The sequence below is a fragment of the Crocodylus porosus genome, unplaced genomic scaffold (genome assembly GCF_001723895.1).
Source record: "Crocodylus porosus isolate Cpor-Errol unplaced genomic scaffold, CroPor_comp1, whole genome shotgun sequence".
In the NCBI taxonomy this organism is placed as follows: Eukaryota; Metazoa; Chordata; order Crocodylia; family Crocodylidae; genus Crocodylus; species Crocodylus porosus.
This window is the reverse complement of record NW_017728932.1, coordinates 17,884,745-17,899,162: the sequence shown is the minus strand read 5'-3', so window position 1 is coordinate 17,899,162 and position 14,418 is coordinate 17,884,745. Positions and strand designations below refer to the sequence as shown.

General features: G+C 46.5%; 2 protein-coding genes across 8 annotated transcripts in view; both read right to left on the bottom strand.

Annotated features, from left to right (window-relative positions):
- Positions 1-6,113, bottom strand: part of INPP5K (inositol polyphosphate-5-phosphatase K) — a 20,936-nt gene extending 14,823 nt beyond the window's left edge. Inside the window, exons 1-4 of one of the 4 annotated variants that reach the window (XM_019545873.1) lie at positions 6,009-6,113; positions 3,998-4,105; positions 2,858-2,966; positions 317-433 (exon numbers count right to left, since the gene is read on the bottom strand). In XM_019545873.1, coding sequence (XP_019401418.1) covers positions 317-433; positions 2,858-2,966; positions 3,998-4,105; positions 6,009-6,049 — 375 coding nt within the window. In that variant the 5' untranslated portion in view covers positions 6,050-6,113. Of the gene's footprint in view, positions 1-316; positions 434-2,857; positions 2,967-3,997; positions 4,674-6,008 lie in introns of those variants that run through there. The other 3 variants (XM_019545874.1, XM_019545870.1, XM_019545871.1) reach the window with 3 other exon arrangements.
- Positions 6,114-7,661: 1,548 nt separating this feature from the next.
- PITPNA (phosphatidylinositol transfer protein alpha) overlaps positions 7,662-14,418 on the bottom strand; it is a 28,232-nt gene continuing 21,475 nt past the window's right edge. For all 4 annotated transcript variants that reach the window (XM_019545878.1, XM_019545877.1, XM_019545876.1 and 1 more), the window contains 4 exons: positions 14,093-14,203; positions 11,104-11,226; positions 10,312-10,381; positions 7,662-8,070 (listed from right to left, as the gene is read on the bottom strand). In XM_019545878.1, coding sequence (XP_019401423.1) covers positions 10,334-10,381; positions 11,104-11,226; positions 14,093-14,203 — 282 coding nt within the window. In that variant the 3' untranslated portion in view covers positions 7,662-8,070; positions 10,312-10,333. The remainder of the gene's footprint in view (positions 8,071-10,311; positions 10,382-11,103; positions 11,227-14,092; positions 14,204-14,418) is intronic.

Sequence of the window (14,418 nt, the reverse complement as noted above, 5' to 3'; positions counted from 1 at the left end):
ACCCATCCACTACCACCCTCTGGGTGCGGCCCTCTAAATATAGAGGTATTTAGAATTTATTTTAATGACTGAGGCACTGGCAGGCTTCCAAACTGCTTTAGAATCGTAAATATATCATTAAAACATGGTGTTCAACTAATACTATATATCCAGTGGTGTTTCATTTTAATTGCCGAAAAATGCAGACGGGGGGGAGTGTTATCAGAGAATTGGGGCGGGGGGAGGGGGAGGAGGAAGGCAGGGGTTAAACAGAGAAAGCCAGGATCCCTAGTAATCGCCCAGTACCCAGTGCAGCCAGCTCTCAGATATTCTTTACCCAATATCCGTAGAGGCCCGTGCGAGTATAATGAGTGTGAATGTCCCGTATAAAGGGGACATGAGCATGCTTCACAAAGACCAGAAGGAGTAATCCCTGCATGCGAATGGCGGAGAGCTGCAAAAGACAAAAAAAAAAAAAGGAGAGCCACGATCAGTTCTAGAGGTACCTGTGAATTCCATGACTACTTAAACTTTCTTCCACGGAAAGCTTTACCCAAAGAATGATATATACTTCATGCCCTGTATTGTCTATGGCAAGTTTGACCTGTGAGAAAGAACCAGAAGTACTTGCTGCCCCAATGGCCAACAGCACTTGCATGTTAAAAACAGATTGCTTTTATGCAGTATGAAACTGATCAGCACTGTGTTCATCATTACTAACGCTGCAGTTGAAGTCAATAGTATGCTGCCCTTAAATTTTTGAGCTTTTCATGGATTGTGGATATTTTTCCCTGAAAATGCATAAAGATACTGAAGAACTTGGAGGAAAGTGGAACATTTCAACAACGGAGGATTAGTTTTCAGAACCTGAGAAGGTACAACTATTTAATAAACATTTCTGTTACAATAAACAGCACAGAACTGATGACTGGAGCATTTTAGAAATGACTCAGCACCCACTCTCTAAAAGGCATGGCCCAGTAGGGTGCATCAGATTGAGCAGCAAGTATTGTCAGCGACTTCAGAACATATTTGCACCAAGTAGCTTGTAATTCGAAGATTCAAGGACTCTGTCCTGAATTGTCCGACTCTGGTGAAGCTAACAAAGTGTTTCATGTTACTGAATACCCCAGTATCCCCACCCCAGTCTTTCTAATATACATTTATTTTCCATATACGACCTGGCCTCAAAATATGAATGATATGAAAAATATGACAGCTTCCGAAGACCAGCTTTTAATCTGTTACTGTCTCATTAGCCTATAGTTTCCAGCCATGCAACCATCCAATTATTGCCAGAAATAAATGTCTAGACAGAAATCTAGTTAGGAAATTATGGATTTCAGCTCGGTCAAAATACATAGCTATCTTAATGACATAAGACACAAAATTGAGCCCAAGGACTCGCAGTTTAGTGCTACTCCCCATTCTATCAAGAACTTGCAGATAACAAGATTCCTCTAGTACAGATTACTTTCACCTTGGGCTGAAGTGAAGAGTGGTAACTGAACCACTATATCACCAAACAGTCTGATTAGATCTTTTAGTAGGTGCTAGACTGTGTGGTTGGTAAATGAGAAGCAATTTGCAGTCATGCAGCACTGAATTCTAGATTCATTCCCACATCACAAGCTGTGAAGGAGTTAAAGCTCGAGCTGCAGAGTTTACAAGGAGAGTGAGTAATGCTGAAGAGCAGACTCTGCTCTATGAGATCTGGAAAAAGCCAGTTTTTGCCTTCATTCTGCTGTCCCAAAACACGGTGCTGATCTTCTCTGGAGACAGACGGTTCATGAAAAATTTGGTAACATACCGAAATTAACATCAACTGCATCAGATTTTCAAACATCTAGTTTTACTTTGTGACCACGTTGTGTTCGATTATCAGAAACACTGCTCTCGCCTGTACTTAAGACATACTACATCCTTGGAATACAGCGTCTCTTACACTCCTCATTCAGGACTGAAAAGAAGCTTCATTCTTCTGTAAAACTGTCTAAATTAGATGCTTAACACCATCTTTTTTGCTAAATTAGCAGTTGTGTCACCCAAGCTTTCTTTATGAAATTCCAGACCCTTCCTCACCATCAGCAAAACCTTTTCACAAATTAACTAAACACTCATTACATTTTCCGCCCCCCCCCCCACTTCAAAGGCAGGGTATTTCCACTCGTATTACAGGTACAAAATAGCTTAATCAAGCACCATGGAAATCACAGTCATTGATTAAAATAATTGTAATGAAACAAGGTGCTCCAGTAGATTACATTAGCAGAAACTACATTACAGTTCCAAGAGGATGCACAGAGCAAAACATTTTCTAAAACCAAAGAAGAAATCTATACCCATTGTGGCCTCAAGTGATATCTTGCACATGGGTGGATTTAACTAAAAGTTGAGCTAAAATTAATTTCTCTATTCCTTGGGAATTTAAACTCATTAAAACACAAGCAATGCCAATGGAGATCCTGGCTGCATTGTTCTACAGCGCTGGCTCTATGGTGGTGGCAACCACACAAATAGCTTCAGGAGAGAATTTACTGGCACGTCCACTACAAAATGTTAACAAGCCCCCATTCAGAATGAGAAATGAAAGCCCACACATGCAATTCTTGTTGCTAAAACCAAGGCTGCCAAAAATCAGGGACAAATATCTCCAAATGCCTGTAAAAACAAGTGAGTAGGACATGAGCCCAACAGAGAATTGCCTCAGCAGGACTTGAGTGCATTTCTGTAGACGCCAATAGTCTTTACACAGAATACCAGCTGCCAAAGCATGCACACACCTACTACAGAAATCATTTTGAGCCAAGAAAAATGGGTGAAGATGTCAAGGACACATTTATCCTGTGCTAGACTAATTATTGAACAAAGTACTTACCTTGATATAACCCAAAGGAGAAAGAACATCCATGAAGAAAGTGCTCCATGGATCATCAAATGCCATATCAGAAAGGAAATTCACAATCTTCGAGTTCACCTCCTGTAAACTGAAGACACCGGGGTTTACTCAGACCCTGTGCTCAGCCTAGCCTTAGATTCCGACAGAATCCTCAAAACTCCACAATGGGACAAAAAGCGAAGGCTAGAACCATGGCATCCAAGTAAACCTCTCCAAAAGCAGGTACACTAGCCTTTCATTCTGATCTGACCTGAGAAGCAATGTAACCCATCCATATAGGTAGTGTCAAAATAGGAAAGTCACGGGGGCTTAACAACACTCAGCGTCAGAACTTAAAGCTAACCCAGACGGACAGAAGCTACTGTGCAACAGGTGACATGTGATGAAGCACTAATGCAATTTAGCCAAAGGATGGAGAAAAGGCTGATTTGAGTAAAGGATGCTTTGGGTAGATCACCTCTCTGTTGGCAGAGTCTTGGGGTAATACAAGCCTAAGGATACAAACATCTTAACTAACATAGTAGGCAGGGTGATTCTGCTCAAGCACACGCTCCCCCAGTTTCTTTGATCATACTGTGCAGGGCAGAATGGTTAACAACTGCCAGTGACGTAGACATTTTTAAACCCTGAAGTTTTTTTTTGAGTAAGCAAGCCATTTATCAGGGCCTGTAGCACTCACTTTTGTGACGGTGTTAGACTAGAATAGAAACGTACTCTAATTCTTTATGGTTATTGGAAAACCTTCTCCACTATTTATTCTGTGCCCTAAGCAATTCTATACTCATTCACTGGACACTTTTCCTATGGGGAATCATTTTGTATGTGTTGTATGTATTTAGAGAGCATGGCTCAGTTCTGTCACAAGATGGAAGAAGAGAGTTGAGGACACAAGCAATCCAGCCAGCCATCACAACATTCACAAACTCCATTCACAGCCCCTAGCTTTTAGCCTTTGCAGTTAGTGATATTACGAGACACCTGTTGGGAGCTTAGTCACCTTTGAACAACCATCACAGTAATAGCAACTCTTCAAAAAGCTCTGAGCAAGTCACCAAAACCCAATATATGGGCAGTAAACTTGAAGCACCCTCTCTAGAACTTCCTTTAATATATACCTACCCAATAACATACATATCCATGTCCACGGCCTGTGAACTGAGCTGAAGTAAGTCAGTGACATCAGGAGGGGGGGAAGCTGTGCCAACATTCCAGGTTACTATGTGCAATCTACAAGAAAAAGTAAAATGAGGCCACACAAAAACTGAGGTGTGAACATGTAAACACAACAGGATCCCACATCCCACTGCGAAGCTCCCATCTACAGGAAAACAAGATGAGAAATTTAAAACGGTCATAAAAGCTAACTAGTAGCTTAACATAAGGTCATTGAGAGAATGAAGCCTGGACTCTTTCTTCAGGCTTTCCCTCAAGGCAGGAGAACTTCATCTATCTTGCAAAAGACTTCCTCGTAAGCTTCTTCATCCGAGCTGACGTTCTCCACCCAGGCCAGGACCCAAGCCAGTCGCTGCCAGGGCTGTAAGCAGCTGCTTGAACCCTGTGCTGCTGAAACTTGCAGAGCGGTTGTGTAAGTTGTGCAGGCTTTTCAAAAATCAGACAAGCAAAGGGCTGGCAAATTCTGAAGCGCATCTTCATTACGCAAAGATGCCACTCCAGCAAAACAGCAACAGAAATAATCCAAAGTGCCAGCCACACTACCCTTCAGATCCTAGGCACAGAACAACCCTCAGGGACATAGCAACAGGGCCCTTCGTACCAGGTTTTTAAAACACACATGAAATTCAGCCCTGCACCCTGGATAAAAGGGCAGGTGCAGTTACAAGGCTAAAAGAAATGCAGCACTGAAGTTGGTTCCACGGTAACATTTTGCACAGACTTGAGTTGCGTCTCACCTCATGAACTGAACCATTTCTTCCTCAGAGATGTAATACTGTGAAATCCATAAGCTTGAATCACTGAATAATAAATACTCTTAAAGCTCAAATCACATGCTTTTACCCATGGCTAGCAGAAACGTAATCTCCGATTTGTAGGCACATGCACTACTTGGCTCCGTCCAACGTTAGGGAAAAGGCACACAGCCCTGAACTGTTCTTCATAAGCAGTCTCCAAGATGCCCCAACAGTTACATATTTAGTTAGGGTCTAAAACGCTGGCTCTGCCCTTGAGTTTTGTGACAAAGGGCTTTCCCCCGATATTACAACATTGCAAGTGGCCTTTAAAATGCTGTGCTACTAATTTCCACCTATTTTCAATTTTCACACTGTCCGTGTTAACATACCTAAGTACCTAATGAATCTTGAATGCACGATCATAAAAGCTTATATTTCTATCGTCTCTTATTCTAATTTCACTACCAGTCCACAAAGATTTGCCCAAAGCACAAAGGAAGCATGCAGAAGAGCAGGAAACTCAGACTGAATCTCTTGAGTCCCAGCCCAAGGTCTGACCCACTGAAACATTCTTCCTTGCCACGAGTTACCCTGAAGCCACTCGGTCTTCCACAGCCAGCTAGTACTAGCGATCTGCGGCCCGTTCACTCGGGCAAGTGCCCTTCGTACTCCCAAAGAGACAGACTGCTTGCATGGTCAGAAGCCCAGCTGGAGGGGATTCACAAGGCCAGCAAAGCCATGAACCCCCCAAAACTGAGTTTCAAACCCTGAAGGGGAAGAAGACGTAAGCCAATAGGGAAATCCTGGATCCGGTGGATCCCCACCCCGCGGCCGGGCCCTGGGGCAGGTACTTGCAGCAAAGGCCAGGGGAGCGCAGATGTGGGGACGAGCCTGGCCGAAGTTCCTTGGGCTGGGGCTGGGCAGGGTCAGCCGAGGCCCGTGTTGGAGACCCGCGCAGGAGGGCCGAGCCCGGGGCTGCGGGACCCGGTGTGCGTGCGAGTCCTGCTGCGCGGTGCAGCGGCCCGGCCCGACGCGCCCCTCCAACCCGCTCTCCTCCGCCACCGCCTCCAGGAGGGGGCGACTGGGCCCCTGTCGCTGAGGACCCCGCATTGCCGGCGCCGCGGGCAGTGGCAGGCCCGGGCTGCCCGGCGGGGCGCAGCTCGACTCCAGGGAGTGAGTCTTCTCCCCGGCCCGGCCTACCCCACCCCAGCGGACCTCACCTGAGCGCGCGGGCGGGCGGCGCCGGGGCTCCGGGCTCCATCCCGCGACACGACGGCGACTGCGGCCCCCAGCTGCTACCCGCGCCCCACAGCGGCCGCCGCGCCCCGCCCCGCCCCCGCAGAGACGAGCGCCGCCATTGGCCAGCGGCAGCCGGAAGGGCGCTCGGCTCACGTGACACAAACAAGCCCGAGCCCCGCCCCGCCCCCCGGCCGTCACTGCGGCCTCCGCCAACCGGCGGGCGGCACTTGCCGACGCCGCGGGCCGGCCCGCGCATGCGCTGCCTCCCCCACCCAGCGTGGGAAGTGGGTGGGGCCCACAGGCGCACGTCAAGAACGGACAGCACGTGATGATAACGACTCGGTTTTACTTCTGCCTCGGGAGCTTGCCCCCCCCAACCCCCCCGGAATCACCGCGGGGGTCGGCCCGTTACCGGCACGGTCAGAGCTTATTGCACTTTGACAGCAGTAAGGCAAAAGAACAAACTAGAACAGAAAAAAAAACAGGTCAGGGATAAACTGCCCCCTGTCCAGGGGCTGCCCGACGAGCCGCTCTGCCTCCCGCCCCTCCGGGCTCTGGCACAGGGGGTCAGAGCCGCCTGCCTGGCCCCGGGGCCGGAGGGACGGCGTAAAGCCAGCGTGGCTCGGGGGAGACCTGGCTGCTCTCGGCGTCCGCGCTTCACGCGCCTGCAGCCCGCCATGGCAAGGGAGCGGATCTGAATGCGCAGGACCCGCTACAAGGAAAACACTGGCCTCCACCTCGCTTCTCCTACTCCTGTTTCCTCGTGTATTTAATAAAGCACAACGTACGTGATTCTGTCCTGCTCGTCTGATTGTCTAAAGCTGAGATCATCAACACAAAGATAGCAACAGTCTAAATTTCAGAGTCCGCTCAGTACATGAAGCTATCTTCTACCCCTCGGCAATGTTCTTTCCAGCTCAAGAAATTGCAAGCGTCTTGTGGAGTCAGTCCTGGATCTTACAAACTTGCCTTTTTACAGCATAAAAAAGCAAAATAAGTAATAGCAAACCTTACGTCAAGTTGAATGAACAGAAGTGTTATTGCAGAACAGCAGCACAGACTCAGGCACCTGAACGTGATTGAATATGGAGATTACTACACATACCAGCCTTGCAATATACTGTCTTGTCCATAAAAAAAATAATAATGAGCATTTATGGACAAATGAAGTAGTGTCAATTTCACAAATTCTGATCAGTCTTTGTACAGTGTGGGCCAAGAGTGCGACACTCGCCCAGTACATTTTCATAATAATTTTGTAAGGCTGATTCATATACAACTAGAGAGCAGCAGCATGGTTCCAAGCACCGAGGAGACCACGCACAGCTAGACCACAGCTCAACAGCGATGGATTGTGGGACTCTACATTCACACACTAAGGATACTTGCTGGTCAGTCCCTGTAAGTCATGCATGTTTATGCGAGACCAGGTGGTGCTACGCAAGGGCCATGTATGGTGGTATCTTAACAGCAGGCCAGGATCCAGACCTGACAATTCTTGACTGCTTTTTGAAGGCTATGCCAGTAAAATTCGTTACCCTGGGAGCCCAGCGTTTTGTGGGATGGCTTTGCACTTGATAATAAATACTGACAATTCTCCTCTCCAAATGGAAACTCAAAGAATGGTGAAGGGCTGGGCAGGAAAAGGTGGCAGTTTATCCCAGTTTAAAAAACAAACAAACAAACAAAAAAAGATCTAAATCACCACATCACAAGACTATTTCAGCTAAAAATGTCACTTGGAACTCAAACAGGGCCACATGGAAATTGGTCTGAACACAGTGAAAAAAAGGAGGGAGGAGTCGTAAATACAGCAATCTCTAAGTCACACGTCTCCAAGGAGCTACCTCCTTCACATACGTGCTAACATTGGAGTGCTTAGTACCAGACAGTCTATTTGCTCACAATATTAAAGGGCATCTAGAATTAGCTATGGGAGATTTAAAATCGCCTGCCGATTGGATATAGAAAGGCTTGATCCAGAGATGGTCCATCAGTCAAGAGGGTGGAATCCCCAGGCCTTCCTGCTGACTGTCTTGCAAACTAGGAAAAAGAGACACCAGGAACAAATTTTAAAACCATGTCTGAAATTACAGGTGCCAGTTAAGATGCCGTCCTAAAGATTACAGTCATTTAGCCACACTGACTTTTGGCAGGGGAAGTGGCCCTGCAGGCTACTCCACCTGTCCCATCAACATGTCTCGGATCTAACCTTGCACCCAGTCCAATCCAGAGCCTGTCTGTGAAGACTGGCAAAGGAAACTATTTTATAAAGTAGGGGTATACATTGTAGTCATGTTGGTCTAAGGGCATAGGCAGGCAAAGGCTCAAATAGTTGGTCTGATACAATATATCAGATTTATCCAAAGAACCTTGCCTGCCTTTAAAATAGCACACCTTTATTTGCTGCCTCCCAAACAACCCCAGCATTCCTAGAAGGCCACCGGGCTCGCTTCCTATGCCTGTGCCATCAGAAAAGGGAGTAAGCAAGCAGTGCTGTAAATGAAGTCTGAAGGTAATGAATTCAACTAGTAGCTCTATCAAGTTTGCTGATGAAAACTGAAACAATATCCAGAAGCCCAAAGGTTGGGCAAGTGACTCAGACCAGCCAGCAGCGAGCACGCCAAGGGAAGGGAATGGAAGAGAATCCAGTTGGGGGAGCAGGAGCACAAGGGGCTAGGATCACACCCTTGCCAAGGGCTATGCCTGGTTTCCCCTCTGCCTCCAACTGTAGCTAGAAAGAGGGTGGCATCACCCAGTTCTCCTAATGTTAATGACTTTTTTTAATTTCTGACCTGTCCACATGAAAAGGCACTGCCCTATACTGCAGGGTTTTGTTTGCTGGTTGCACAACAAAGTGCAACCAGAAATTTAGTAAAAGCAAATAAAATGAGGACTTAAGAGTGATCTCTAGCGTCCTATTAACACTGCTTGCCCGTCCTTCACTTCCTTTCTTGCTGAATCTGTCTGGTAAACTGCAATAGTTTGTTCTTTTGGGCTGAACCCAGCTTTGTTCTCTGTACACAGCTGGATAAGAAGTTAGGGTCACAGTGTTAAGAGGTCATAGGTAAGACACGGCCAGCATTTTAGTTGGTTTAAACTTAAAATTTAAGCCACCTGGGGTTGTACATGCCAGGCTGGATCAGAACTATAAAACAGCATACTGCCTAGGTCACAACTCTTTAAATATTAACAGAAAGCAAGATTAAGATAGCATGCTTCTTTGACCCCCAGCCATTTTTATTTTTTTCCTTTAAGCCAAAGTCAGCTTCTTCCAGTGCTTGCAGAGCACAGAGAGGACTGTGGGAAAACTAATGCCATCCAGATAAATAAATGTAAATGCAGCTAATCTACGGATAAGAGATAACTGTGCCCTCCGTCTCCACATTTCCTCCACATAGGAAATGCAAAATAAGAAATAAAAATACCCCCAACCTCCCATTTTATTCAGATATCCTAGCACTCCCCCACTGGTAATGACCACTGCTGGACACGCTCTTTAGCAACCCTCCCTCAAATAACTAAAATGGCAATGTTGTGACAAGCGCATTCATTATTTCAGATTGCCAAGAAGGGCCTCTGCACAGTACCCAAAAGGACAGGTGCCTTACATGCAAATAAGGTACCAGTGCACTTTTCCATTTACTGTTCTGATATGATGCTTTAATGTGTCCACGCACATGTGTGCGTGTTCAGACCGTTTGAATTTATTTTCTTGTTTCGGAATGATTTTAACTCACAGTGAAGTCTATTAATTATCAACAGGGACCTACTTAATTTGCAGTTTCGCAGATTTCACAGAAATGGCAAAATCTGGGACTGCCCATGAAATCAACAAAAAAAACTTAACAATAAAGTACTGGCTCCAAGGGAGCCAGTGGCCCTGGCTGCTGGGAGGGGAAGACACTGGCTGGCAGGGTGGCATGAAGACAAGATAGTAGCTGCCCCCTCATCCCCCGCCAGGGCCTCCCCACCAATCAGCCCTGAGGGGTGGGATGGCACCAAGAGCAGCCAGCAGTCAAGATGGTGGCTGCCTCCTCATCCCTCCTCCCTCCCAGGCCTCTCTGCCAATCAGCATCTAGGGGTAAGGCTGTCGCAAAATGCCTGTGAAATCGGCTCTGCACGCAGGCTGCAAAAACCCCTGCCTTGCCACGATTTAGGTAGGTCCCTAGTTATCAGAGGCAATAAGCAACACCACAGACTTCTGACTTCTGTGCATTTCCCTGTAACATTTTTGCACTCAAAACCAGAAAAAAAATCATGGCAGATTCGCTGGGTACGTACAGTGCACAAGGAGGAAGCCACGTTAGTCATCTGCAGCTGACATTCCTTTTACAGGATCCTTTTCTCTCATCTGAAATAGAAAGCAGAAGCTTCAGCCATTTGATCCAACATCCTGGTGTTAGTTTATCAGATAAGTTATAAAGAGGAGTTATTTGCCTCAGAAACAGGGTCTCGTGTATCTGTGAACTGTCCTACTGTAAAAAGGCTGAAGTCTATCAGTCCACATTGTGCATGTCATGATACTAGTTTTAGCCAAACCACATCATCTTTTAGGATCCACAATCAAAACAGCAGAACATACATTGTACTAGAATCAAGTACATTTATAAAATAGAAGAATCGCAAGGAACATTCATGACAAGACAAATGAGAACTCCAGCCCCACGCACACCTTCCTCATAGTAGGGAGCACATTGCTCCTTGCTGGTTATACCCAGGGCTGAGGAACTGTTTGAAGGACCAATTCTTTTTGATAGCTCATGGGATTCGGTGGATCGAGAAGCATCAGGTAAGACATCCTCCTTGTTTTTAAAGGAGTCAATGAAAGGTCCCTTGGATCTCCTAAATTATCCATGGGACAATGTATTTATTGGTCTACTATTACAAGTCCATGCCAATTACAAGAGAAAACCCTAGAGAAAGTAAGGCAGATGTGATCACCCAGACTGCAGCATGAAAGCATGCTAAGCAGCATCAAGAAGCTGGCCTTTCCCTCTCCTCACCCTAGACCCGACAACAGAGATTGAGCCTCAGATAGTCTCGCAGGTCACACCCGTCCTCCTCTCCACTGACCTCATCCAGCTGTCTCTTGGTTTCCTCTTCCATTCTGCGAATGTCCTCCATTGTCAGATCAACCCACTTATCAAGCCAGCAGAACAGCTGCCGATGGAAATTTGTAAAAAGACGCTTCTCTTGCTGCAAAGATAGAAGGAACAAAAGAGATAATGGCTCAGGGGTAAGAATTGTACAGAGTGCAGTGGTATTTACTCCAGGCATGACGTTGTTTAGGTCTAACCCATTAATGTGCTAAAATGCATTCTTCACAAAGAGCCATGCATCACAAACTGTGCTAGGTCAAAGAGCAGCCTCCAACTCCTCGTACCCATTAAGGGAATCGACTGCGTTGCCATACTTCAGACACCAGAAGACACAGGCATATTTACTGCTACTTGTTCTTAATCCATAAAATCCCACTGTCATCGCAGGAAGTATGGACATTGGGATGCAAGTTTTGAGCTTTCAAAATGTCCAGCAAGAACCCAAGGAATCTGGGTATGTAGCTAAGGCGTATGCAATAAGAGACTTCTGAACCAATGTTTCTGGAAAACTGGAGTGTTACCAACATAGTATGTGGACTACACAGCAGGTTTGGGAGTAGGTATTAGAAATGGAACTAAGTTTAATAGTATGAGGGGCAAAAAAATCAGATACTTAGAGGCCAACAACAAGAACTTTGGTTACAGGACTGGGGAAGAGATGCAGGGCATCGACTAGAGACTGAAAAGAGTGGAGCCTGGTATACTGGTCAATCACGTCATGACCACAAGTTGCCAGTGGAACACAGCTCTGAAAAAGGGTGACATAATTGAGGAGGTATGTTAGGTGGAATGCGGTCCACAGAGAAAAGGAGCTACTAATACCATTCGAAAGGCAGTGGACAGATTCCATCTAGAATACTGGGTGCAGTCCTGGTCAATGTTCAGGGCGGTGGGGGGAGAGATTAACCTCAAACGGGGACAGGTTCAAAGAAAGGTCACTAAGGAAGTGAAGGGAATTCAGACCTTTCCTCATGAAAGGAGATTACAGGAGCTTGGCTTGCTTAGTTTGACAAAAGAGATTTTGTCACCCTTTATAAAAGCATGCGTCTGGAATTAACACTAGAGGGGAAGTGCTTTTGAAGCTGAAAAACAACATTAACATGAAGCCAACCAGCCACAACCACTGATGGATACACTTAAGGAGACATCTAGCTGCCAGTCAGAAGAGTGGGTTTTGCTTGGAAGGCCGTTCCAAAGTGCAAAGAGCACAGAATCCAAATCACTTCTGGCAAGGTTTATGAAGGGGATGGTATGATAAGATAGGGCATTCATGTGAATTAATGTGTATAGCTACTTGTACAAGTGACAGGGTTTACTTCTCCCTAAATTGAAACTGTGGGTTTTTAATTGTGTCGATTAAAAACCCACAGTTTCAGTTAAAGGACATGTCAGATCAGTGACAAGCCCCCCCCCCCCGAACCCCACAATCAGCTCACCTCCCTCACCCCCTACAGCTGTGAGCAGGCTCTGGAAGGAAGGAAGGAAGAAAGAGCAGTGAGGGTCTCAACCCCGCCCCCCCCAAATCACCACCACCTACCTGCCTCTCCCATAGTTAGGTGGCAAGCTGACAGAGGGCTGAGCAGTCCCCAAGTAGCAGGGGCCCCAGTCCTTTCCTCCATGGCACGGCACCCCCCAGGACTACCCAGGTGGGCTGCTAGCCAGCACATGCTGCCTGGGGGGGTGCCACCACCACAAAGGGAAGGACCGGGCCCCCCTGCAGCTCAAGGCTCACCAGCAACTTGCCCCTGGCTGCGGGAAAGGCAGTCAGGCAGGCTCTAGGAGGGAAAAAAACCAAACAAAACTGTCCTTGCTTCATAACAAGTTCATTTAAAGCAAAATACGCCATCACACATGTACATAGTGATGAAATTAAAATGAAATGTGCCACCGGAGGTATAAACAGTGACTCCATTAAAGCAGCGCAAACGGGCAATTAAGCTGCTTTAAAAAGCCAATTTTAATCACATGTACAAGCACCTTGTGTGGTCTGTGGAGTCACGTGCTTGCAGTCCCCAGTTTGGGGTACTGAGGGCACTGAAAAGCAACCAACTTCTCCTTATACAACTTCTTGAGCTGCTCTTGGAGCCAGGACCGGTACCTGATAAAGTTTGTACAAATCACCTGGAGTCTCAAATTCCAAAGAAATGCATCTCTTGCTAGTGCAGGCCTGCTCATATGGTGACCTGAACACAATTCTTCATTCATGAGGCTGTGACATTATGTCTATGGATACTGTGCTAATAGCATTAGCCATTTTGACTGGACCACAGAAGCGTGGACTACTTCAGTTTTACTTTGAGATACATGGTGTAATCAAGTCCAGAAGTTTTGAGCTGACAGGCTGAGAGCTATGGGGCTCTTTAGCCTGGAAAAGCGCAGGTGCAGGGGTGATCTGATGGCCACCTATAAGTTTATCGGGGGTGCCCACCAGGACCTGGGGGAACGTTTGTTCACCAGAGCGCCCCAAGGGATGACGAGGTCAAACAGTTATAAACTACTGCAAGACCATTTCAGGCTGGACACAAGGAAGAATGTCCTTACTGTCCGAGCCCCCAAGGTCTGGAACAGCCTGCCATTGGAGGTGGTTCAAGCACCTACATTGAACACCTTCAAGAAAAAATTGGATGCTTATCTTGCTAGGATCCTACGACCCAGGCCGACTTCCTGCCTTCAGGCGGGGGGCTGGACTCGATGATCTTCCGGGGTCCCTTCCAGCCCTAATGTCTATGAAATCTGTGACCTTCACAGATTTACCACATGGAAAAACTGAAACATCTTGCCTTCACCCCGTTTTCACCTCAGCTTACTCACCACATCAGAAAGCTGCATTTGCCTTTCAACAATGAAAACCAGCTGAGAAAGGAGCAGTGTGGTATCACTTTGCTCAGAGTTTGTTTTACTTATACCAACTGGAATCCCCTGGCACTTTATGCTGATTGGAAACCACCCGCTGGCACACTCACCTTCTGTATGAAGTTCTCAACTTTGTTTTGCAGACCCCACCATTTGAATTTCACTGTTACCAGTTTGTAAGCGCACATATAGGGACAGTCTGTCTGCTTCCCCAGCTCCTTCTGCAAAGATACAAGCAGTTTGAATGATTGCTTAGAGTCAGACTTTCTTTGTAAGCTTTAAGACATGACCCCCGGAACAAAATAACCCTCCCATCTAGTGCACGTATATAAGCCCTTCTACTGACGTAGGTATGGGTGTCTCTATTACTTGTACAGACAGTGCTCCACACAACACAAGCCCATTCATTCCTCTAAATCCATCAAACAATTTGTCA